The 27,618-nt window shown below is 49.9% G+C and overlaps 1 protein-coding gene across 2 annotated transcripts in view; it reads right to left on the bottom strand.

Moving 5' to 3' along the window:
• The window catches only part of LOC121274751 (ras and Rab interactor 1-like), a 29,149-nt gene extending 7,334 nt beyond the window's left edge, over window positions 1–21,815 (bottom strand). Inside the window, exons 1-2 of one of the 2 annotated variants that reach the window (XM_041182094.1) lie at window positions 21,546–21,815; window positions 3,699–3,879 (exon numbers count right to left, since the gene is read on the bottom strand). In XM_041182094.1, coding sequence (XP_041038028.1) covers window positions 3,699–3,879; window positions 21,546–21,550 — 186 coding nt within the window. In that variant the 5' untranslated portion in view covers window positions 21,551–21,815. Of the gene's footprint in view, window positions 1–3,698; window positions 3,880–4,662; window positions 4,796–21,545 lie in introns of those variants that run through there. The other variant, XM_041182093.1, reaches the window with a different exon arrangement.
• Between the last annotated feature and the right edge of the window lie 5,803 nt (window positions 21,816–27,618).

Genomic DNA, 27,618 nt, shown 5'->3' with positions numbered 1-27,618 from the left:
TATCGATAGCAACACTGTGGGTATATGCTCATTGGACATTGCTAGCCCATTCACCGGTGTTCCACTTGAGGAAGCCATGGATATTAGTGCTGCAGTACTACATCATGGTGATCTAGACCCACCAGCATTGCATCAATCACTGTTCACTTGGCAACTCGCACAGTTGAGTTCTGCTTTAATGACATCATGTGTGCCCAAGTAAATGGCATTACCATGGGGTGCCCTCTAGGCCCAGCTCTCGTCAACATCTCTGTTGGGTCACATAAGAAATGTGTCTTCGATGGAATGACACCCAACGCCCTACCCCTCGCTTATTTCTGAAATGTGGGTGATATGTTCACAATATTTAAACCCACGGCTGCATGTGATAATTTTCTTACAAGTCTCAGTGAACTCCACCCTGTGCTCAAATTCACCTGTGAAACCTGCCAGGGGATTCTCTACCAGGGTCTACCCCGAGCGGACCTTCACTGCTCAGGACACGCTTTGGGATATTTACAGTTCCACACGCTATAAGATTGGACTTATCAGCAAATAAGGCCGAGCCATTGGCTCACCATGCAAGCTTGATGCTGAAATGTATATTGATTTTTTATCCATTCATGGGATGTGGGTGTCACTGGCTAGGCCAGCGTTTATTATCCATCCCTAATTACCCTTGTTCAGAGGGCATTTAGGAGCCAACTGCATCGCTGTGGGTCTGGAGTCACATGTAGGCCAGACCGGGTAAGGACAGCAGATTTCCCTCCCTAAAGGGGACCAGATGGGTTTTTACAACAATAGTTTCATGGTCATGGTTTCATCAAGGGGAGGTCATGCCTGACAAATCTGTTAGAATTCTTTGAGATGGTAACGAGTAGGTTAGACAAAGGAGAGCCAATGGATGTTATCTACTTGGACTTCCAGAAGGCCTTTGACAAAGTGCCGCACAGGAGGCTGCTCAGTAAGATAAGAGCCCATGGTGTTAGAGGCAAGGTACTAGCATGGATAGAAGATTGGCTGTCTGGCAGGAGGCAGAGAGTGGGGATAAGGGGATCCTTCTCAGGATGGCGGCCAGTGACTAGTGGAGTTCCGCAGGGGTCAGTGTTGGGACCACACTTTTCACTTTATACATTAATGATCTAGATGAAGGAACTGAGGGCATCCTGGTTAAGTTTGCAGACGATACAAAGATAGGTGGAGGGACAGGTAGTATTGAGGAGGCGGGGAGGCTGCAGAAGGATTTGGACAGGTTAGGAGAATGGGCAAAGAAGTGGCAGATGGAATACAATGTGGGGAAGTGTGAGGTCATGCACTTTGGTAGGAAGAATAGAGGCATAGACTATTTTCTAAATGTGGAGAGAATTCAGAAATCTGGAGTGCAAAGGGACTTGGGAGTCCTAGTCCAGGATTCTCTTAAGGTTAACTTGCAGGTTGAGTCGGTAGTTAGGAAGGCAAATGCAATGTTGGCTTTTATTTCGAGAGGACTAGAATATAAAAGCAGGGATGTGCTGCTGAGGCTTTATAAGGCTCTGGTCAGAGCACATTTAGAATATTGTGAGCAATTTTGGGCCCCGTATCTCAGGAAAGATGTGCTGGCCCTGGAGAGGGTCCAGAGGAGGTTCACGAGAACGATCCCAGGAATGAAAGGCTTAACATATGAGGAACGTTTGAGGACTCTGGGTCTATACTCGACGGAGTTTAGAAGGATGAGGGGGGATCTGATTGAAACTTACAGAATACTGAAAGGCCTGGATAGAGTGGACATGGGGGAGATGTTTCCATTAGTAGGAGAGACTAGGACCCGAGGGCACAGCCTCAGAGTAAAGGGAAGACCTTTTAGAACAGAGATGAGGAGAAACTTCTTTAGCCAGAGAGTGGTGAATCTATGGAATTCATTGCCACAGAAGGCTGTGGAGGCCAGGTCATTGAGTGTATTTAAGACCGAGATAGATAGGTTCTTGATAGGTAAGGGGATCAAAGGTTACGGGGAGAAGGCAGGAGAATGGGGTTGAGAAACTTATCAGCCATGATTGAATGGTGGAGCAGACTTGATGGGCTGAATGGCCTAATTTCTGCCCCTATGTCTTATGGTCACCACCAGATTTTTAATTCCAGATTCTTATTGGATTCAAACTCCACCGTCTGCCGTGGTGAGATTCGAACCCAAGTCCCCAGAGCATTACCCTGGGTCACTAGCCCAGTGACAATCCCACTACGCCATCGCCTCCCCCATGGGGCACCTCAAAGGCGTCCTGCAGGATAATGGCTCCTCTGATCAGATCCTTTCACGCTGTGTATCGCACAGACTCATGAACGGGCCTGAGACCATCACTTTCAGACCCTGGAAAGTGCCTAGTCCACCTCAGGGTGAGACACCTCAAAAAACCTGAGCAACAGGTGAGACTGGCTGGTTCACGCTGCCAATCATGCAGTAGAAACACGCGTGGGTATTCACCACTAACAGCATGGTGCCCTCAAGCCAAAGAGATGTTCTGTCTATCACACAGGTGAATAATGTGGGAGGTGAATGTCAGTGCCGGGGTGATGCAGAGTCAAGCTGCCTGGCTTAAATTCCAAACAACTAATCAGCATTCTCTTCTCATACAGTATAACTTGTTGCTCTCTTTACATTAGATATTCTTGTCCTGGTGAGTGCAGGACAGAAAGCTTCTACAAACAACGTCTCTTACTTCAGCAATAGGAGGGATATTGAGGTACTGGAGAAAGTTCGACAAGGACGATCCCAGAAACTGAGAGGTTGGAAGGATCGGGAAAGACTGAACAGGCCGGGGGTCTTTCCTCTAGAAAAGAGAAGGCCGAGAGGGGTGACCTGATCGAGCTCTTTAAAATGATGGAGGGGGTTTCGATAGGGTCGACGTAGAGAAGATGTTTCCCTTTGTGTGGGTGGGGGGGGAAGAGACCAGAACTAGGGGCCCATCGATATAAAACAGTCACTAATAAATCCGATGGGGAATTCAGGAGAAACTCCTTCACTCAGAGAGTGGGGAGAATGTGGGACTCGCTCCCACAGGGAGTGGTCGAGGACAAACTCTGTCCACCAGGTGTCACTGCTGCCCACAAGTTGCAGTCCTGCTCCTCTGGAACACGCACACACACACACATTGTTTTAAAAGGGAGTTTTTAAAACTGGCTTTCACAGCGAGACTGTTAGGATTAAAAGGCTTATTTGCTGCTTTTGAATCTAAGAATGGGGCCAGGCTGCTAATCCCACGAGTCTCCACAACAATGTCCCCATTCAGAAACAAGATCTAAGCTTCAGTTTTTAAACGTCAGCGTAAGGAAGGTTGCAGAGGACACAGGAAGATCCCACACCCGGTTCGTGCCCCATCAGTTGATCCCGCCCGGGGTGCCTGTTGGCCTCAGGGCCACTGGGATCCTGCTCCCGATTGGCATGCCAGAAAGCTCGCACACCAATGGGGAGAGGGTAGGAGGGGAATGGGCTGCGACGCCCCATGTAGTTGAATGGCCAAAGCGCGATGTCCCACCGTTGTTCGACGCAGGTTAGTGGGGTCTGTCTGTGAAACCACAGCACCCACCAGCACCCCCCCACTCCACCCCACACCCCACCCACCCCCCCGACCCCCGCCCACCCGCCCATCCCCCACAGGCGACAGCAGTTTCTCCTGGGTAGAGACAAGAGTCCGGGAAGGGGGTGTTGGGGGAGGAATGGGAAGGAAAGGTTATGAGAAACTCACCCCCGGATTTTCTCGTTGGAGAATGTGCAGGGAGGTTGCGGAGTTCATGGTGAGTTGAAGCCAGACAGAGTGGGTGAAGATCAGACGGTCCAAGATGCTGACTTTGCTGAGGGAGGGTTTGTGTGAGGGTAGCTGAGCGGAGAGAGTCTCAGGGGTATCGTAAACAGGATCCACCTGCATTCTGCCAAAAGGAGTAGAGCACATATCAGGATCACTCCCACTGTCCACAATCCCAATCCCAATCCCCTTCCTATTCACTCCCACTGTCCACAATCCCAATGGACCCAAACCCCTTCCCGTTCACTCCCACTGTCCACAATCCCAATGGACCCAAACCCCTTCCTATTCACTCCCACTGTCCACAATCCCAATGGACCCAAACCCCTTCCCGTTCACTCCCACCGTCCACAATCCCAATGGACCCAAACCCCTTCCCGTTCACTCCCACTGTCCACAATCCCAATGGACCCAAACCCCTTCCCGTTCACTCCCACTGTCCACAATCCCAATGGACCCAAACCCCTTCCCATTCACTCCCACTGTCCACAATCCCAATGGACCCAAACCCCTTCCCATTCACTCCCACTGTCCACAATCCAAATGGACCCAAACCCCTTCCCATTCACTCCCACTGTCCACAATCCCAATGGACCCAAACCCCTTCCCATTCATTCCCACTGTCCACCATACCAATGGACTCAAACCCCTTCCCGTTCACTCCCACTGTCCACAATCCCAATCCCAATCCCCTTCCTATTCACTCCCACTGTACACAATCCCAATGGAACAAACCAGTTCCTATTCACTCCCCCTGTCCACAATCCCAATGGACCCAAACCTCTTCCCGTTCACTCCCACCGTCCACAATCCCAATGGACCCAAACCCCTTCCTGTTCGCGGCTCTGAAGCTGCTGTTGGATGTGCCTGGTACACACGTAGTCCTTAAACCTGACCAGATATTTACCCGGTAACCATGACGATGCCACAATGGTTGTTGAATGTCTTCCTGGAAATGGAGGAAGCAGTTGAGCCCCTCTAGCTGGTTTGAGCTGCCAAGACAGTTTGTATTCGGCCGGGAAAGAATTGTGCTGGATTTTGGATCAATAAATATGCAGAAGCAGGGATAATGCGGAAGTGAAGGATGACGTAGAGCAGTTTAAACAAACAAACAGGAACAGGTCAGAAAATCAGATCGAGACTGATATCAGCAGCCACACATCTCTCAAACGTTCATGACACATAATCATGGTCTGAAAATGGGTCACACACATCGAAACTACAGTCAGGAAACCAGACCACAGAGCATCCACTGGTCAGTGTAACCAGGGTTCGTAGCATGTGATAGCTTAATACAACTTAAAGCTCCCTCTAATTCCACACGCAGTCAGATACAGAGTAAACTCCCTCTACACCGTCCCCATCAAACACTCCCAGGACAGGTACAGCACGGGGTTAGATACAGAGTAAAGCTCCCTCTACACTGTCCCCATCAAACACTCCCAGGACAGGTACAGCACGGGGTTAGATACAGAGTAAAGCTCTCTCTACACTGTCTCCATCAAACACTCCCAGGACAGGGGCAGCACGGGGTTAGATACAGAGTAAATCTCCCTCTACACCGTCCCCATCAAACACTCCCAGGACAGGTACAGCACGGGGTTAGATACAGAGTAAATCTCCCTCTACACTGTCCACATCAAACACTCCCAGGACAGGTACAGCACGGGGTTAGATACAGAGTAAACTCCCTTTACACTGTCCCCATCAAACACTCCCAGGACAGGTACAGCACGGGGTTAGATACAGAGTAAAACTCCCTCTACACTGTCCCCATCAAACACTCCCAGGACAGGTACAGCACGGGGTTAGATACAGAGTAAATCTCCCTCTACACTGTCCCCATCAAACACTCCCAGGACAGGTACAGCACGGGGTTAGATACAGAGTAAAACTCCCTCTACACTGTCCCCATCAAACACTCCCAGGACAGGTACAGCACGGGGTTAGATACAGAGTAAATCTCCTTCAATACTGTCCCCATCAAACACTCCCAGGACAGGTACAGCACGGGGTTAGATACAGAGTAAACCTTCTCCACACCTTCCCCATTACACACTCCCAGGACAGGTACAGCACGGGGTGAGATACAGAGTAAAGCGCCCTCTACACCGTCCCCATCAAACACTCCCAGGACAGGTACAGCACGGGGTTAGATACAGAGTAAATCTCCCTCTACACTGTCCCCATCAAACACTCCCAGGACAGGTACAGCACGGGGTTAGATACAGAGTAAATCTCCCTCTACACCTTCCCCATCAAACACTCCCAGGACAGGTACAGCACGGGGTTAGATACAGAGTAAAGCTACCTCTACACTGTCCCCATCAAACACTCCCAGGACAGGTACAGCACGGGGTTAGATGCAGAGTAAAGCTCCCTCTACACTGTCCCCATCAAACACTCCCAGGACAGGTACAGCACGGGGTTAGATACAGAGTAAAACTCCCTCTACACTGTCCCCATCAAACACTCCCAGGGCAGGTACAGCACGGGGTTAGATACAGAGTAAAGCTCCCTCTACACTGTCCCCATCAAACACTCCCAGGACAGGTACAGCACGGGGTTAGATACAGAGTAAAGCTCACTCTACACTGTCCCCATCAAACACTCCCAGGACAGGTACAACACCGGGTTAGATACAGAGTAAATCTCCCTCTACACCGTCCCCATCAAACACTCCCAGGACAGGTACAGCACGGGGTTAGATACAGAGTAAATCTCCCTCTACACTGTCCCCATCAAACACTCCCAGGACAGGTACAGCACGGGGTTAGATACAGAGTAAATCTCCCTCTACACTGTCCCCATCAAACACTCCCAGGACAGGTACAGCACGGGGTTAGATACAGAGTAAAGCACCCTCTACACTGTCCCCATCAAACACTCCCAGGACAGGTACAGCACGGGGTTAGATACAGAGTAAAGCACCCTCTACACTGTCCCCATCAAACACTCCCAGGACAGGTACAGCACGGGGTTAGATACAGAGTAAATCTCCCTCTACACTGTCCCCATCAAACACTCCCAGGACAGGTACAGCACGGGGTTAGATACAGAGTAAAGCACCCTCCACACCGTCCCCATCAAACACTCCCAGGACAGGTACAGCACGGGGTTAGATACAGAGTAAAGCTCCCTCTACACTGTCCCCATCAAACATTCCCAGGACAGGTACAGCACGGGGTTAGATACAGAGTAAAGCGCCCTCTACACTGTCCCCATCAAACTCTCTCAGGACAGGGACAGCACGGGGTTAGATACAGAGTAAATCTCCCTCTACACCGTCCCCATCAAACACTCCCAGGACAGGTACAGCACGGGGTTAGATACAGAGTAAATCTCCCTCTACACTGTCCCCATCAAACACTCCCAGGACAGGTACAGCACGGGGTTAGATACAGAGTATAGCTCAATCTACACTGTCCCCATCAAACACTCCCAGGACAGGTACAGCACGGGGTTAGATACAGAGTAAATCTCCCTCTACACCGTCCCCATCAAACACTCCCAGGACAGGTACAGCACGGGGTTAGATACAGAGTAAAGCTCACTCTACACTGTCCCCATCAAACACTCCCAGGACAGGTACAGCACGGGGTTAGATACAGAGTAAAGCGCCCTCTACACTGTCCCCATCAAACACTCCCAGGGCAGGTACAGCACGGGGTTAGATACAGAGTAAAGCCCCCTCTACACTGTCCCCATCAAACACTCCCAGGACAGGTACAGCACGGGGTTAGATACAGAGTAAAGCGCCCTCTACACTGTTCCCATCAAACACTCCCAGGACAGGTACAGCACGGGGTTAGATACAGAGTAAAGCTCCCTCTACACTGTCCCCATCAAACACTCCCAGGACAGGTACAGCACGGGGTTAGATACAGAGTAAATCTCCCTCTACACTGTCCCCATCAAACACTCCCAGGACAGGTACAGCACGGGGTTAGATACAGAGTAAAGCTCCCTCTACACTGTCGCCATCAAACACTCCCAGGACAGGTACAGCACGGGGTTAGATACAGAGTAAATCTCCCTCTACACCGTCCCCATCAAACACTCCCAGGACAGGTACAGCACGGGGTTAGATACAGAGTAAAGCTCCCTCTACACCATCCCCATCAAACCCTCCCAGGACAGGTACAGCACGGGGTTAGATACAGAGTAAAGTTCCCTCTACACTGTCCCCATCAAACACTCCCAGGACAGGTACAGCACGGGGTTAGATACAGAGTAAAGCTCCCTCTACACCGTCCCCATCAAACACTCCCAGGACAGGTACAGCACGGGGTTAGATACAGAGTAAAGCTCTCTCTACACTGTCCCCATCAAACACTCCCAGGACAGGTACAGCACGGGGTTAGATACAGAGTAAATCTCCCTCTACACTGTCCCCATCAAACACTCCCAGGACAGGGACAGCACGGGGTTAGATACAGAGTAAATCTCCCTCTACACTGTCCCCATCAAACACTCCCAGGACAGGTACAGCACAGGGTTAGATACAGAGTAAATCTCCCTCTACACCGTCCCCATCAAACACTCCCAGGACAGGTACAGCACGGGGTTAGATACAGAGTAAATCTCCCTCTACACTGTCCCCATCAAACACTCCCAGGACAGGGACAGCACGGGGTTAGATACAGAGTAAATCTCCCTCTACACTGTCCCCATCAAACACTCCCAGGACAGGTACAGCACGGGGTTAGATACAGAGTAAATCTCCCTCTACACTGTCCCCATCAAACACTCACAGGACAGGTACAGCACGGGGTTAGATACAGAGTAAAGCTTCCTCTACATCGTCCCCATCAAACACTGCTTTGGAGCACTCCAACAACTTGCATTTATCTAGCGCCTGTTACACAGTAAACCGTCCCCTAGGTCATTCACAGGATGGTCAATCAGACAGAATCTGACCCCGAGCCACATACAGAGATATTAGGGACAGGGGAGTAAAAGCTCTGTCACAGAGTTCGGTTTTTAGGAGCATCTTAAAGGAGGAGAGAGAGAGAGTGGGAGACGGGATAGAGAGAGAGAGAGGGAGAGTGGGAAATGGGTGGTTTTAGTGATGATGTGAATAGGAGGTCGGAATCTCAGCCCCGGGTTCGAATGTGACACTGAGGCTGTGAACAGACTGGTTTAATCTCAGACTGTTCCCGGGGGGGAGAGAGGGATGGAGCTGGTCCCTAGGGAATGGAGATTACAGAGCTGGGGGTGGGGGGGCGGTGTTGGTGCAGATGCCGCTCGGGGGAGCGGATGTGGGAACTATCCTGAAGAGCTGAACCAGCCACAGTGACTATTCGACCATGATGAATCAGACGTCAATGGAGCAGAATTTCCAGCTCATTCTCTCACTTCCCCTTTCTCACAGGCCTCTGGGATAGTTGCCAGGGTTGACGCCAGTGACAGTCTCTGCAGGTCACTCGCAAAGCACTGTCCAATCCCCACCCCTTCTGGTACTGGGACTTGGACCCAAAGTAGGAAAGGCCCCAGGCTCTATCTGGGGCCTAGCCCTCAACAGCAACGCCCACCATTCAAGATTTCGGTTAAATCTTGCACCTAGCTAAAAGGAGCAAGACAATGTGTTTATTTTTCAGATTAATAATAAAGTTGGTGCTATGAAAGGGGGTTTTAACGCTAGAAGTGCTGGAGTTCAAAAGACCTGGCGATACAATGGAAAATTTATATTCACAGGGAAAGCTGGGTATATAAAGGAAGGAGTTTGTGTGTGTGTGTGTGTGTGTGTGTAAGGTGAGGCATTCAAGGCCTAACCAGCCTGTACACCTCCAAACAACTTGCAAAGGAACCTCATTCAGAATTCCTAAGTTCAAATGTGCTTTGCCTGGTGTCTGTTTAAATCTGTGGGTTACTGCTGACTTAATGGAGATTGACCTGGGGCTGATTAATATGGGGATTTGTGGAAAAGTTAGTGAAATGGTAGCCATTATAAAAATAGTAGTAACTTTTAACCATGTGTATGTCTTTAATTTGTTTTTATATTAATAAATGTTTAATTTAGCTTTACCTTGAGACTCAGTGGTATTATTCCGACTGAATTCAGAGCCTGTACCTCGGAAATGCAGGAAAGTGGGTGAGGATGGTTGTTTCGAATTTCCCCCTGGGATTTGAGTAACTCGGCCTTTAACATCGTAGTGGCAGGGTTAGGAAGGAGAGAGACCAGTCTGTGTTCTGCCGGTTCAGACTCACCACCCAGTGAACCCAGCCAGAAGAGGCACCTGGCTTAAGATTGCGCTCGGAATGTGGCTGGCCAGAGATCACCCCTTGGCCGAATATCTGCTCTTCATCGTCCTGGCTTTCCCATGGGCCAAAGAGGTTATTGGGCCAGCAGTTGGGAGGCAGCCAGATCCCGTGGAAAGCTGACTCGGGGGAATGTGGAAATTTGGAAGTATTGGAATTGTGTAGGTGGGAAAGAGGGAGAATAGACATGGGGGGTTAAACCTCAGTGCTTGCCCGAAAATTCTCCATTTCTGCTGAACGACTACTTGCATTTATCTAGCGCCTTTAACACAGTGAAACCTCCCCCAGGTGCTTCACAGGAAGGTCAATCAGACAGAATCTGACCCCGAGCCACATACGGAGATTTTAGGGACAGAGGAGTAAAAGCTCGGTCACAGAGGTCGGTTTTAAGGAGCGTCTTAAAGGAGGAGAGAGAGAGAGAGAGAGAGAGAGGGAGAAAGAGAGAGAGAGAGAGGGAGAGAAAGAGAGGCGGAGAGGGTTAGCGAGGGAATTCCAGAGCTCAGGGTCCCAGGCAGCTGAAGGCACGGCCGCCAATGGTGGGGCGATGGGAGTCAGGGGATGGTCAAGAGGCCGGAATTGGAGGAGGTTACAGAGATAGGGAGGGGTGTAGGGGCTGGAGGAGGTTACAGAGATAGGGAGGGTTGTAGGGGCTGGAGGAGGTTACAGAGATAGGGAGGGGTGTAGGGGCTGGAGGAGGTTACAGAGATAGGGAGGGTTGTAGGGGCTGGAGGAGGTTACAGAGATAGGGAGGGTTGTAGGGGCTGGAGGAGGTTACAGAGATAGGGAGGGTTGTAGGGGCTGGAGGAGGTTACAGAGATAGGGAGGGGTGTAGGGGCTGGAGGAGGTTACAGAGATAGGGAGGGTTGTCGGGGCTGGAGGAGGTTACAGAGATAGGGAGGGTTGTAGGGGCTGGAGGAGGTTACAGAGATAGGGAGGGTTGTAGGGGCTGGAGGAGGTTACAGAGATAGGGAGGGGTGTAGGGACTGGAGGAGGTTACAGAGATAGGGAGGGGTGTAGGGGCTGGAGGAAGTTACAGAGATAGGGAGGGTTGTAGGGGCTGGAGGAGGTTACAGAGATAGGGAGGGTTGTAGGGGCTGGAGGAGGTTACAGAGATAGGGAGGGTTGTAGGGGCTGGAGGAGGTTACAGAGATAGGGAGGGTTGTAGGGGCTGGAGGAGGTTACAGAGATAGGGAGGGTTGTAGAGGCTGGAGGAGGTTACAGAGATAGGGAGGGGTGTAGGGGCTGGAGGGGGTTACAGAGATAGGGAGGGGGTGTAGGGGCTGGAGGGGGTTACAGAGATAGGGAGGGGTGTAGGGGCTGGAGGAGGTTACAGAGATAGGGAGGGGGTGAGGAGGGATTTGAACACGAGGATGTGAATTTTAAAATCGAGGTGTGTCTGGACCGGGAGTCAGTGTGGGTCAGTGTGAGCGCGGGGGGTGATGGGTGAGGGGGACTCGGTGTGAGTTCGGACACGGGGGCAGCAGAGTTTGGGATGAGCTGAAGGTTACGGAGGGTGGAATGTGGAAGAGTCTCTGGGAGAGGGTGGGGATAGTCGAGCGGCGGGGGTGAGGGAGGCGTGGGCGAGGGCTTCAGCAGCTGATGAGCTGAGATAGGGGGTGGGTGGGAGCAGCGGGGAGGGTGTGGGTCAGAGCGATTAAGGGTGGGTTTTGCCGACCCTTCAGGAGGGCCAAGTGCTGGTGACGCTCAACGCCAGGCCCGGTGAGCTTGTCCGGTCGGAGAAGCCGGATTAGAGAGTTCCCCTCATGGGGGTGGGTGGGGGGGCAGGTGGGGGTGGGGGTGGGGGAGTGGGGGGGGAGGTGGGGGGTGGGGGGGAGGTGGGGGGGGTGAGGTGGTGGGGGGGTGGGGTAGTGGGGGGGTGGTGGGGGGTGGGGGGGAGGTGGGGGGGGGAGGGGGGGTTGGGGGGAGGTGGGGGGTGGGGGGGGGCGGTGGGGGGGGCGGTGGGGGGGGGGGAGGTGGGGGGTGTTGGGGGTGGGGGGGAGGTGGGGGGTTGGAGGTGGGGGGGTGGGGGGGGGGTGGGGGTGGGGGAGGAGGTGGGGGGGTGGGGGGTAGGGGGGGAGATGGGGGGGAGGTGGGGGGTGAGGTGGTGGGGGGGTGGGGTAGTGGGGGGGGTGGTGGGAGGTGGGGGGGTGGGGGGTAGGGGGGAGGTGGGGGAGGTGGGGGGTGGGGGGATGGTGGGGGTTGGGGGGGGGGGTGGGGGGAGGTGGGGGTGGGGGGGGGGGAGGGTGGGGGGTGGTGGGGGTGGGGGAGGTGGGGGTAGGGGGGAGGTGGGGGTGGTGGGGGTGGGGGGGGTGGGGGAGGTGGGGGGTGGGGGGGGGGTAGGGGGGAGATGGGGGTGGGTGGGCGGAGGGTGGGGGTGGGGGAGGTGGGGGAGGTGGGGGAGTGGGGGGTGGGGGGAGGTGGGGGAGGTGGGGGGTGGGGGGGAGGTGGGGGGGAGGTGGGTGGGGGGTTGGAGGTGGGAGGTGGGGGGGTGGGGGGGTAGGTGGTGGGGGTGGGGGGTGGGGGGTAGGGGTAAGGTGGGGGGTAGGGGGAGATGGGGGGGTGGTGGGGGTGGGGGTGGGGGTGGGGGAGGTAGGGGGAGTGGGGGGTGGGGGGGAGATGGGGGTGGTGGGGGTGGGGGTGGGGGTGGGGGAGGTGGGGGAGTGGGGGGTGGGGGGGAGTGGGGGGTGGGGGGGAGGTGGGGGTGGTGGGGGGGGGGAGGTGGGTGTTACTGAATCAACTCCGCTCCCCACCCCCCCGACAAACCCCCCCCCCCCCCCAGCCACCGGGGGGCAGGGTCGTTAATCGCTGCCCCGGCCACAACGAGGGGTGAAGGGCCTAAGGGGCTTCAGCACCGGGCGAGGGCCCTGGGCAGGGGGGGGTTGGGGGGTGGGTGAGCTGGACACGGGCTCAAGCAGGCCGCCCGGCCCCACCGCCAGCCCCTCGGCTCTTCCGGAACATTCCGGCAGCCGCCCACTTCTTCAACGTGGAAGTATTGCTGCAGGGCGGAGGGTTAGGTTGCGGCCTGTCGGGGAGTGAAGGCCCTGTGACTGGGATACACAACAGCGGCTTGTGACTCGGGGCCAAGGATTGTCGCTTTGAGTAAAGCGTTGCCGGCACAACAAACTCCCAAACGGAGAGCCGGAAAGGGTTTATTAGGTGAACAGCTCAGAGAGGTTTCCATAGCGACAAGTAAAGGTTTCCACGCTTGCCAAAAAAAAAAACATGCTCAGTAAATAAAGTCACATTTACAACCTTACACATACCCCACCATCTCCCCAGCTCCTCTTACCCCCACCTCGGGACGTCCCAGAGTGTTCCACGCACAGTGAAGGACTGTTTCTTTCTGAAGTGTGGTCCCTGTCGTGATGTAGGAAACTCAGCAGCCCATTGACGCACAGCAAGATCCCCCAAACAGCGACGTGATAATGACCCAGATCATCTGTTTTTTAGTGGGTGTTGGGTGAGGGATAAATATCGGCCCCAGGACACCGGGGAGAACTCCCCCCCCCCCCCCTGCTCTTCTCCCAATAGTGGCCGTGGGATCTTTTACCCCCACCCGAGAGGGCAGACGGGGCCTCGGTTTAATGTCTCATCCTGAAAGACGGCACCTCCGACAGTGCGGCTCTCCCTCAGCGCTGACCCTCCGACAGTGCGGTTCTCCCTCAGCACTGACCCTCCGACAGTGCGGCTCTCCCTCAGCGCTGACCCTCCGACAGTGCGGTTCTCCCTCAGCACTGACCCTCCGACAGTGCGGTTCTCCCTCAGCACTGACCCTCCGACAGTGCGGCACTCCCTCAGCACTGACCCTCCGACAGTGCGGCACTCCCTCAGCACTGACCCTCCGACAGTGCGGCACTCCCTCAGCACCGACCCTCCGACAGTGCGGCGCTCCCTCAGCACCGACCCTCCGACAGTGCGGCACTCCCTTAGTACAGGTGGGGTTGCACATGATAATAAGCAATGGGATCAGTGCATTCGTGAGGGAGTTTCTCAGATCGGCAGAACAATGTGTGGAATCTGTCGGGGTGGAGCTAAGAAACATGGACAATACAGTAATCCTGGGTGACTTCAATCTGCATATAGACTGGGTAAACCAACTGAGCACTAATGCTGTGGATGACGAGGTTCTGGCGAGCATTAGGGACGGATGGTTTTTTTAGAGCTGTACGTTGAGAAGCTGGCTGCAGTGTATGCTATTTTAGATCTAGTATTACGTATTGAGAAAGGGTTCATTAATAATCTCGTTGTAAAAGAACCTTCAGGGATACGTGACCACAATATGATAGATTTTGCGTGATGTTTGAAAGTGAGATAGCTGAGTTTGAAGCAAATGTGTTAAAGTTGAATAGAGGAAATTATGAAGGCACGAGGGACACATTGGCTGAGGTGGATAGGGAAAATACATTAAAAGGGATAAGTCTACTGGATAGTCTTCAAAGAACTATTACACAGCTCACAGCACCTTTACATTCCTATACCTATACATCTAGGTGCAAAGACCCCAAATATGTCAGTCAACCATGGCTGACAAAGGAAGTTAAGGATTGTATAAGATTAAAAGAAAAGGCTTATAAAGTTGCCAGAAGTCGGAGTAAACCTGAGGATTGGGAGGTTTTTAGAAACAGCAAAGGGAGACCAAGAAACTGGTAAAGACAGGGAGAGTAGAATATCTAGCAATAAACATAAAAACGGACTGTAGAAGCTTCTCTCGGTATGTAAAAAGGGAGCGTTTGGCTAAGACAAATGTGGATCCATTACAGGCAGAGTCAGGAGAATTCACAATGGAGAAGTAGAGAAATGACAGAGAAGCTAAATGATTACAGTGTGTCTGACTTCACTGAGGACGATACAGGGAATCTCCCAGATTTAGAAATCCAAGGGACGAGGGAGAACAAAGGAAATTAGTATAAGTAAGAAGGTTGTGTTGGAGAAATTATTGGGCCTGAAAGTTGCTAAGTCCTGGGACCTGATATTCTGCATCCCAGAGTGTTGGAAGAGGTTGCTATAGAGATAGTGATAGTTGGTGATCATTTCCCAAAATGCTATAGATTCTGGAATGGTTCCTGAAGATTGGAAGGTAGCTAATGTCACTCCACTATTTAAGGACAATGAGAGAGAGAAAATAGGGAACTATAGACCTGTTAGCCTTACCTCAGTGGTAGGGACAATGCTAGAACCTATTATGAAGGAAGTGATAAATGGATACTTGGATAATCGTGATCTGATTGGCATGGATTTGTAGATCATGTTTGATGAACTTGTTGGAGTTTTCTGAGGATGTTACTAACAAAATTGATAAAGGAGAGTCGATGGACATAGTATACTTGGATTTTCAGAAGGCTTTTGATAAAACCCCCCCACAGGAGCTTGTCAGCAAAATAAAAGCACATGGGATCAGAGGCAATATACTGGCACGGATTAAGGATTGGCTACCAGGCAGAAAACAGACAGTAGGAATAAATGGGTCATTCTCGTGTTGGCAGACTGTGACTAGTGGGGTACCACAAAGATCAGTCCTTGGGCCCCAGCTGTTCACAATATATATCAATGATTAGGACATGGAGACCAAATGTGTAATATTGCCAGGTTTGTGCATGATACAAAGCCGGGCAGGAATGTGTATTGTGAGGAAGATGTAAAGCGGCTACAGGAGGATTTGGACAGACTTAGTGAGTGGGCAAGAACGTGGCAGATGGAATATAATGTGGAAAAATGTGAGGTTACCCACTTTGGTAGAAGGAACATGTGTAAAAAGCAAGAGGGTAGCTAGGGAAAGGGTAGGCCCACTCAGGGACAGAGCTGGGAATCTGTGTGTGGAGCCAGAAGAAATGGGAGAGATACTGAATGAATACTTCTCATCAGTATTCGCCAAAGAGAAGGACTTAGCGGTCGATTTGTCTAGGGAAGAGTGTGTAGATAGCCTGGATCATGTTGAGATCAGAAAAGCGGAGGTGTTAGGCGTCTTGAAGAATATTAAGGTGGATAAGTCCCCAGGGCCAGATGGGATCCACCCCAGAGTACTGAGGGAGGCAAGGGAGGAGATTGCTGGGGCCTTGACAGAAATCTTTGTATCCTCACTGGCTACGGGTGGGGTCCCAGAGGACTGGAGAATGGCCAATGTTGTTCCATTGTTTAAGAAGGGTAACAGGGATAATCCAGGAAATTACAGGCCGGTGAGCCTTACATCTGTGGTAGGGAAATTATTGGAGAAGATTCTTTGTGACCGGATTTACTACCATTTGGAAGCAAATGGGCGTATTAGTGAGAGGCAGCATGGTTTTGTGAAGGGGAGGTCGTGTCTCACTAACTTGATCGAGTTTTTCAAGGAAGCGCCAAAGATGATTGACGATGGAAGGGCAGTGGATGTTATATACATGGATTTCAGTAAGGCCTTTGACAAGGTCCCTCATGGCAGACTGGTACAGAAGGTAAAGTCGCACGGGATCAGAGGTGAGCTGGCAGAATGGATACAGAATTAGCTTGGTCATAGGAGACAGAGGGTAGCAGTGGAAGTGTGCTTTTCTGAATGGAGAGCTGTGACTAGTGGAGTTCCACAGGGATCAGTGCTGGGACCTTTGCTGTTTGTAGTCTACATAAATGATTTGGAGGAAAATGTAACTGGGCTAATTAGTAAGTTTGCAGACGACACTAAGGTTGGAGGAGTTGCAGATAGTGAAGAGGATTGTCAAAGGATACAACGGGATATAGATCGGTTGGAGACTTGGGCGGAGAAATGGCAGATGGAGTTTAATCTGGACAAATGCAAGGTAATGCATTTTGGAAGGTCTAATTCAGGCAGGAATTATACAGTAAATGGCAGAACCCTTAAGTGCATTGACAGGCAGAGGGATCTGGGTGTACAGGTCCACAGGTCACTGAAAGTGGCAACACAGGTGGATAAGGTAGTCAGGAAGGCATATGACATGCTTGCCTTCATTGGCAGGGGTATTGAGTATAAAAGCTGGGAAGTCATGCTGCAGCTGCATAGAACCTTGGTTAGGCAACACTTGGAATTCTGGTCGCCACATTACCAGAAGGATATGGAGGCATTGGAGAGGGTGCAGAGGAGGTTTACCAGGATGCTGCCTGGTCTGGAGGTTATTAGTTATGAGGAGAGGTTGGAGAAACTCGGATTGTTCTCACTAGAGCGACGGAAATTGAGGGGCGACTTGATAGAAGTTTACAAAATTATGAGTGGCATGGACAGAGTAGATAGTCAGAAGCTTTTTCCCAGGGTGGAAGAATCAATTACTAGGGGACATAGATTTAAGGTGAGAGGAGAAAACTATAGAGGAGATGCACGGGGCAAGTTTTTTACGCAGAGGGTAGTGAGTGTCTGGAATTCGCTGCCAGAGGAGGTGGTGGAAGCAGGTACGATAGTGGGGTTTAAGAGGCAGCTTGACAAATACATGAATAGGATGGGAATAGAGGGATACGGACCCTGGAAGTGCAAAGTTTTAGTTAACAGGCAATATGATCGGCGCAGGCTTGGAGGGCTGAAGGGCCTGTTCCTGTGCTGTACTTTTCTTTGTTCTTTGAACAGATTTACAGAGTATTTCCTAAATGGTACGAGATTAGAAAGTGTAGATGTACAAAGGGACCTGGGTGTCCTTGTCCATAAGTCACTGAAAGCTAACATACAGGTACAGAAGGCAAGTAGGAAGCTAATGCAGTGTTAGCCTTTATCACAGGAGGATTTGAGTACAGGAGGAGTGAAGTCTTGATCCAGCTGTATAGAAGCTTGGTTAGACCGCACCTGGAGTATTGTGTGCAGTTTTGGTCCCCTTACCTCAGAATGGATGTTATTGTCATAGAGGGAGTGGAATGAAAGTTCACCAGACTTGTTCCAGGGATGGAGAGACTGTCTAATGAAGAGAGGTTGGGGAAACTGGGCCTGTATTCTCTAGAGGGTGAAGAATGAGAGGTGATCTCATTGAGACTTACAGAATACTTAAAGGAAAAGACAAGGTAGATGCAGGTAAGATGTTTCCCCTGCTTGGGGAGTCCAGAACCACGGGACACAATTTCAAAATAAGGGGGAAGCCACTTAGGGCCGAGATGGGGAGAAATTTCTTTACCCAGATGGTTGTGAATCTTTGGAATTCTCTACCCCAGAGGGCCATGGAAGCTCAATCATTGAGTATGTTTAAGGTAGAGATTGATAGATTTCTAATTAACAATAATGTAAAGGGTTACGGGGATGGTGTGGGTAAAGGAATTGAAGTGTTTGATCAGTGGAGCAGGCTCGATGGGCTGAATGGCCTTCTCATGTTCCTATGTTCCTGCCACTTGCTGGAAAATTCCTACGTGGATTACACTTGACCAACTAGTCCAGAGAATGGAATGTTGCACCTAAAAAAGTGTCAAGGCCTGCTTCAAACAGAGGCACTTCAAAAGGAAAGGTGCAATGCAAAAACCGAACTGTAATCTCCTGTGGTTACCGAGATAATGAAGGTTGATTACCATCTTAGCAGAAACTATCTCCTGTGAGTTATACCCAGACTGCGGACATGATGTGAGTTGAAAAGAATGCAGTTCTGGGCAAAAGATATGTTTGTTTTTTTTCCCTTCCAGGAATACACAAGGAAAGGGGTTAAAAAGCCAACTGCAACCCTGGTCTCTGTATGCTAGCTTCGGTATTCCAGGCCTGGTGTGTGAGTGTGTGCTGTGAAAGTCACAGCTGAAGAACATCAACATCAACCTGCGCTTGCAGGTAAAAAATAGTCCCCTCTCTCTGATTGGTGGAGGCAATCACAAGTCAGCAAATCCACCGTCAAAAAGGAAACAGGACAACCCCTCTCAGCTAACCTGAAGAACCAAGAATCTCCAAACCAACTGTTCAACTGCCAAAGTCAGTCCACCGGGATCACCCAAATTAACGGCCACGGCGTTTCGCCATTCAGTCCTCACAGACAAGCCAAAGACTGATTCGTATATCTTTTAAACTTTTATTTCTGGACTCTCTTCTCATTTCTAATCTGTGAGTACATGTGCTGCATTTTTATTTTATTCTCTCATGTTTTAGGAACAAATAAACTCACTCTTTCTTTGACTCAAGAAAGCCGGGTTAAATAGGCTCCTTTTAAAACATAAATACATCTGGACTGGGAAAAGGTGTCCACCAGGGAAGGGATCCTTTTTAAATTAACCTTGTTGCCACCAGTCAAGGGGGTCGAATAAAGAAGGAGAGTCCGTTCATCCTTCCTCGCCTGGGGATCATACCGAAGTGGGGGAAACTCGCCATGGGACTAGTTGTAACACCTGCCAACTTGCACATTATATTCCACCTACCATGTTCCTGCCCACTGACTCAGGCGAGGGTGTGTGAAACCCTTCAGCTGGGAAAGCAGCAGGTAAGAAGTTATGTTAGGCTGAGTGGGGACTGTTCTGGTCAAACCCCGGTTCCATCACTCTGCAAACTCTCGCTAAAGACATTCCCTATCGAGGGCCTCAAACAGCATGAACAAACTGCACCTCCCTCCAGCCAATTAACTCCTGGGTTTCAGACGTTCCAGCCGTGACGATACTCCCACCAGGAACGACACTTCCCTGGGCTGAACTGGCCCCAGGGCACCGTGGGGAGGAGGAGGGGCTGCTCGGCTCGCTCGAAGGGCTGAGACTCCCTCGGCCCCTCCATGGGTCAGATCAGGTGGGTAAGGGGATGAAGTGAACATGAATGTGAGCAGGGCGTTTGAGGCTGACATTCTGGCTGCTCAGGGAGCGCTGTGTCTCAACACGCACTCCACAAACGCTCGGAGCTGTTAAAAACACAACCCCAGTGTGTGGGAAGCGACTGTAATAATTCCCAGGAGCATCTTGGCAGGGACAGGGTGAGTCCTGTCCCAGTGCCACACACTGCATTCAGTAACCCCACCTTCTGGATATCATCACCCTCAATGTCACCCAGAATTCCAGCCCCCTCCTCTCCTGAAGGTGCTGACTCTCACTGGGGTACAGGTCCCCCTCCTCTCCTGAAGGTGCTGACTCTCACTGGTGTACAGGGTCCCCCTCCTCTCCTGAAGGTGCTGACTCTCACTGGGGTACAGGTCCCCCTCCTCTCCTGAAGATGCTGACTCTCACTGGGGTACAGGTCCCCCTCCTCTCCTGAAGGTGCTGACTCTCACTGGGGTACAGGTCTCCCTCCTCTCCTGAAGGTGCTGACTCTCACTGGGGTACAGAGACCCCCTCCTCTCCTGAAGGTGCTGACTCTCACTGGGGTACAGTGTCCCCCTCCTCTCCTGAAGGTGCTGACTCTCACTGGGGTACAGGTCCCCCTCCTCTCCTGAAGATGCTGACTCTCACTGGGGTACAGGTCCCCCTCCTCTCCTGAAGGTGCTGACTCTCACTGGGGTACAGGTCTCCCTCCTCTCCTGAAGGTGCTGACTCTCACTGGGGTACAGAGACCCCCTCCTCTCCTGAAGGTTCTGGGTCCTTCACCAGGGACCGACCCTCTGCAGCTAATTCCTCTTCAATATTTCCTCCAAAACCAGTCTCAGACTCTGCCTCCACAACGCAAAGGCAATTAGAAAGAGATTTGCTAGAACGTTCCCAGGGATGAGGGGACCTCAATTCATGTGGAGAGACTGGGAGAAGCTGGGATTGTTCTCCTTAGAGCAGAGAAGGTTAAGGGGGAGATTGAATCGAGGCGTTCAAAATCAGGAAGGGTTTGGATAGAGTGAATGAGGAGAAAGTGTTTCCAGCGGCAGGAGGGTCGGTAACCAGAGGGACACAGATTGAAGAGCGACACCGAGACAGAGGGACAGAGGCATAGAAACAGAGGAATTAGGAGCATGAGGAGGCCACTCATCCCCTCGAGCTTGCTCCACACTTCAACAAGATCATGGCCAATCGGATGAGGCTTCAACTCCACTTTCCTGTCTGTCCCCATTACACTCTCCCCCCCTTGCTAATCAAAAGTCCGACTGCCAAAACTTTGAGTATATTCAAACGGAGAGACAGAATGTGCCAGAGACAGAGGAAGAGAGTAAGTCTGAGAGAGAGATTGACAGAGAGGGTGACAGAGAGAGGGAGCAGAGAGAGAGAGAGAGACAGACAGAGAGAGGGTGTGAGAGAGAAAGAGAGGGGGGCAGAGATAGAGACAGAGAGAGAGAGAAGGTGACAGAGGGAGAGAGAGAGAGAGACAGAGAGAGAGAGGGAGTGAGAGAGAGACGAAGAGAGAGAGAGAGAGGGAGTGTGAGAGAGAGAGAGAGATAAGGAGAGAGAGGGAGTGAGAGAGAGAGAGAGCAAGAGAGAGAGGGAGTGAGAGAGAGAGTAAGAGAGAGAGAGAGAGATGGGGGCAGAAGTGAGATAGAGTGAGAGACAGCAAGAGGAACAGAGGGACCGAGAGACAGAGGGAGAGTGAGAGCGAGACAGAGAGAGAGAGAGAGAGCGATACAGAGATAGGAGGAGAGAGAGAGCAGCTGGAAGGAAGTTGAGGATACCTGGAGACATGCACTGAGGTTTGTCAGTGAACTGGGTGGAGTTTTTGCCAAATGCATTCACACGCTCTCAGATTCCACTCGAACCTACCTCATGAAGCTGACTGTGGAGATGCAGTCTGCTCCTGGTCACTGCAGAAAGAGTTCCTCAAAGTAAATTCCCTGGAAAAGGTTTCTCAGAGTGTTGTGACTCAGGGATCCAGTGAATGCTGCAGCCTCACCCAACCCGGTTCCACACATTCATTCCTTACCCCGCTTCCTCATTCACACCGGGAACAAAACATTCAGCAACTTACAAAAGACAGGAAACCACAGCACAGGAGGCGTGGCAAAGAGAAAACACACAGGAACGAGCCTTGTCCCTCACACAGATCGATAGGAAAAACTTACACACACTCACACTCCCAAACTCAGCAAATCACTCCCACAAACTCACATTCCCAACTCAGTAACACACTCACACACACTCAAACTCCAAAACTCAGCAACTCACTCACACACACTCACATTCCCAAACTCAGTAACACACTCACACACTCACACTCCCAAACTCAGCAACTCACTCACACAAACTCACATTCCCAACTCAGTAACACACTCACACACACTCAAACTCCAAAACTCAGCAACTCACTCACACACACTCACATTCCCAACTCAGTAACACACTCACACACACTCACACTCTCAAACTCAGTAACACACTCACACACACTCACATTCCCAAACTCAGTAACACACTCACAGACAATGACATTCCCAACTCAGTAAGACACTCACACACACTCACATTTCCAAACTCAGTAACACACTCACACATACTCACATTCCCCAACTCCTTAACACACTCACACAGACTCACATTCGCAAAATTATTAACACACTCACACACACTCACATTCCCAAACTCAATAACACAATCACACACACTCACATTCCCAAATTCAGTAACACACTCACACACACTCACATTCCCAAACCCAGTGACACACAAACACACTCTCACATTCCCAAACTCCGTTACAAACTCACACACACTCACGTTCCCAAACTCAGCAACACACTCACACACACAAACGTTCTCAAACTCAGAAACACACACACACTCACATTCCCAAACTCAGTAACACACTCACACAAACTCACAATCTCAAACTCAATAACACACTCACACACTTACACTCCCAAACTCAATAACACACTCACACACACTCACATTCACAAACTCAGTAATACACTCACACACACTCACATTCCCAAACTCATTAACACACTCACACAAACTCACATTCCCAAACTCAGTAACACACTCACACCCTCACATTCCCAAACTCAGTAACACGCTCACACACACTCACAGTCCCAAAACACCATAACACACTCATACACAATCACATTCCCCAACTCAGTAACACACTCACGCACACTGACATTCCCAAACTCAGTAACACATTCACACACACTCATATTCCGAAACACAGTAACACACTCACACACACTCACATTCCAAAACTCAGCAACACACTCAAACACACTCACATTCCCAAACTCAGTAACACACTCACACACACTCACATTCCGAAACACAGTAACACACTCAAACACACTCACATTCCCAAACTCAGTAACACACTCACCCACACTCACATTCCCAAACTCAGAAACCCACACACGCACACTCACATTCCCAATCTCAGTAACACAATCACACACACTCACATTCCCAAACTCATTAACACACTCACACGCATTCACATTCCCAAACTCAGTAACACACTCACACACACACACATTCTCAAACTCAGTAACACACTCACACACACTCACATTCCCAAACTCAGTAACACACTGACACACACTCACATACCCAAACTCAGAAACACCCTTACACACACTCACATTACCAAACTCAGGAGCACACTCAAACACACGCCCATTCCACAATTCAGTAACACACACACACACACATTCGCAATCTCATTAACACACTCACACACACTCACTTTTCCAAACTCAGTAACACGCATAGACACATTCACATTCCCAAACTCCGTAACACACACACACTCACATTCCCAAACTCAGTAACACACTCAAACATAGTCAAATTCCCAAACTCAGTAACACACTCACACACAATCACATTCCCAAACTCCGTAACACACTCACACACACTCACATTCCCAAACTCACTAATAAATTCACACACTCACATTCCCAAACTCAGTAACACACTCACGCACTCATATTCCCAAACTCAGGAACACACTCACACACACTCACATTCCCAAACTCAGTAACACACACACACACCCACATTCCCAAACTCAGCAACACACTCACTCACACTCACTTTCCCCAACTCAATAACACACTCACACACACTCACATTCCCAAACTCAGTAATACACTCACACACACTCACATTCCCAAACTCAGTAACACACTCACACACAATCACATTCCCAAACTCAGGAACACACTCACACACTCTCACATTCCCAAACTCAGTAACACACTCACACATACGCACATTACCAAACTCAGTAACGCACTCACACACACTCACATTTCCAATCTCAGTAACACACTCACACACACTCACATTCCAAAACTCCGTAACACACTCACACACTCACATTCCCAAACTCAGTAACACAATCAAACACGCTTACATTCCCAAACTCAGTAACACACTCACACACACTCACATTCCCAAACTCAGTAACACACTCACACATACACACATTCCCAAACTCAGTAACACACTCACACACACTCACATTCCCAAACTCAGTAACACTCTCACACACTCACATTCCCAAACTCAGTTACACGTTCACACACACTCACATTCCCAATCTCAGTAACACACTCACACACTCACATTCTCAAACTCAGTAACACATTCACACACACTCTCACATTCCCAAACTCAGCAACACAATCAAACTCACTGACATTCCCAAACTCTGCAACACACTCACCCACACTCACATTCCCAAACTCAGTAACACACTCACGCACACTCACATTCCCAAACTCAGTAACACACTCACACACTCACATTCCCAAACTCAGTAACACAATCACACACACTCACATTCCCAAACTCAGTAACACACTCACAAACACTAAAATCCCCAACTCAGTAACACACTCACACACACTCACATTCCCAAACTCAGTAACACACTCACAGAAACACAAATTCCCAAACTCAGTATCACACTCACACACTTACATTCCCAAACTCAATAACACACTCACACACACTCACATTCCCACACTCCGTAACACACTCACATTCCCATACTCAGTAACTCACACTCACATTCCCAAACTCAGTAACACACTCACACACACTCACATTCCCAAACTCAGTAACACACTCACACACACTCACATTCCCAAACTCAGTAACACACTCACACACACTCACATTCCCAAACTCAGTAACACACTCACAGACACTCACATTCCCAAACTCAGTAACACACTCACACACTCTCACATTCCCAAACTCCATAACACACTCACACACTCACATTCCCAAACTCAGTAACACACTCACACACACTCACATTCCCAAACTCAGTAACACACTCACACACACTCACATTCCCAAACTCAGTAACACACTCACACACACTCACATTCCCAAACTCAGTAACACACTCACACACTCTCACATTCCCAAACTCCATAACACACTCACACACTCACATTCCCAAACTCAGTAACACAATCACACACACTCACATTCCCAAACTCAGTAACACACTCACACACACTCACATTTCCAAACTCAGTAACACACTCACACACACTCACATTCCCATGCTCAGTAACACACTCACACACACTCACATTCCCAAACTCAGTAACACTCTCACACACACACACACATTTCCAAACTCAGTAACACACTCACACACTCACATTCCCAAACTCAGCAACACACTCACAGACACACACATTCCCAAACTCAGTAACACACTCACACCCTCACATTCCCAAACTCAGCCACACACTCACACACACTCAGATTCCCAAACTCAGTAACACACTCACACACACACACATTCCCAAACTCATTAACACACTCACACACACTCACATTCCCAACCTCAGTAGCACACTCACACACACTTTCATTTCTCAAATCAGTAACACACTCTCACACACTCACATTCCCAAACTCAGCCACACACTCACACACACTCACACTCCCAAACTCAGTAACACAATCACACACACTCACATTCCCAAACTCAATAACACACTCACACACACTCACATTCCAACACTCCGTAACACACTCACATTCCCATACTCAGTAACTCACACTCACATTCCCAAACTCAGTAACACACTCACACACACTCACATTCCCAAACTCAGTAACACACTCACACACACTCACATTCCCAAACTCAGTAACACACTCACACACACTCACATTCCCAAACTCAGTAACACACTCACACACACTCACATTCCCAAACTCAGTAACACACTCACACACTCTCACATTCCCAAACTCCATAACACACTCACACACTCACATTCCCAAACTCAGTAACACAATCACACACACTCACATTCCCAAACTCAGTAACACACTCACACACACTCACATTTCCAAACTCAGTAACACACTCACACACACTCACATTCCCATACTCAGTAACACACTCACACACACTCACATTCCCAAACTCAGTAACACTCTCACACACACACACACATTTCCAAACTCAGTAACACACTCACACAAACTCACATTCCCATACTCAGTAACACACTCACACACACTCACATTCCCAAACTCAGTAACACAATCACACACACTCACATTCCCAAACTCAGTAACACACTCACACACTCACATTCCCAAACTCAGCAACACACTCACAGACACACACATTCCCAAACTCAGTAACACACTCACACCCTCACATTCCCAAACTCAGCCACACACTCACACACACTCAGATTCCCAAACTCAGTAACACACTCACACACACACACATTCCCAAACTCATTAACACACTCACACACACTCACATTCCCAACCTCAGTAGCACACTCACACACACTTTCATTTCCCAAATCAGTAACACACTCTCACACACTCACATTCCCAAACTCAGCCACACACTCAAACACACTCACACTCCCAAACTCAGTAACACAATCACACACACTCACATTCCCAAACTCAGTAACACACTCACACACACTCACATTTCCAGTCTCAGTAACACACTCACACACTCACATTCCCAAACTCAGTAACACAATCAAACACACTCACATTCCCAAACTCAGTAACACACTCACACACACTCACATTCCCAAACTCAGTAACACACTCACACACTCTCACATTCCCAAACTCAGTAACACACTCACACACACTCACATTCCCAAACTCAGTAACACACTCACACACTCACATTCCCACACCCAGTTACACACTCACACACACTCACATTCCCAATCTCAGTAACACACTCACACACACTCACATTCCTAAACTCAGTAACACAATCACACACACTCACATTCCCAAACTCAGTAACACCCCCACGCACACTCACATTCCCAAACTTCTTAACACACTCACACACTCACATTCCCAAACTCAGTAACACAATCAAACTCACTCATATTCCCCAACTCAGTAACACACTCACACACACTCACATTCCCAAACTCAGTAACACACTCACACACACTCACATTCCCAAACTCAGTAACATACTCACAGACACTCACATTCCCAAACTCAGTAACACACTCACACACTCTCACGTTCCCAAACTCCGTAACACACTCACACACTCACATTCCCAAACTCAGTAACACAATCACATACACTCACATTCCCAAACTCAGTAACACACTCACACACACTCACATTCCCAAACTCAGTAACACACTCACACACACACACACACATTTCCAAACTCAGTAACACACTCCCACACACTCACATTCCCAAACTCAGTAACACACTCACACACACTCACATTCCCAAACTCACCAACAAACTCACAGACACACACATTCCCAAACTCAGTAACACACTCACACCCTCACATTCCCAAACTCAATAACACACTCACACACTCACATTCCCAAACTCAGTAACACAC

The sequence above is a fragment of the Carcharodon carcharias genome, assembly GCF_017639515.1.
Source record: "Carcharodon carcharias isolate sCarCar2 chromosome 37 unlocalized genomic scaffold, sCarCar2.pri SUPER_37_unloc_5, whole genome shotgun sequence".
Taxonomy (NCBI): domain Eukaryota; kingdom Metazoa; phylum Chordata; class Chondrichthyes; order Lamniformes; family Lamnidae; genus Carcharodon; species Carcharodon carcharias.
Note: the sequence above shows the minus strand (reverse complement) of the source record. Positions and strands in the feature narration are given on the sequence as shown.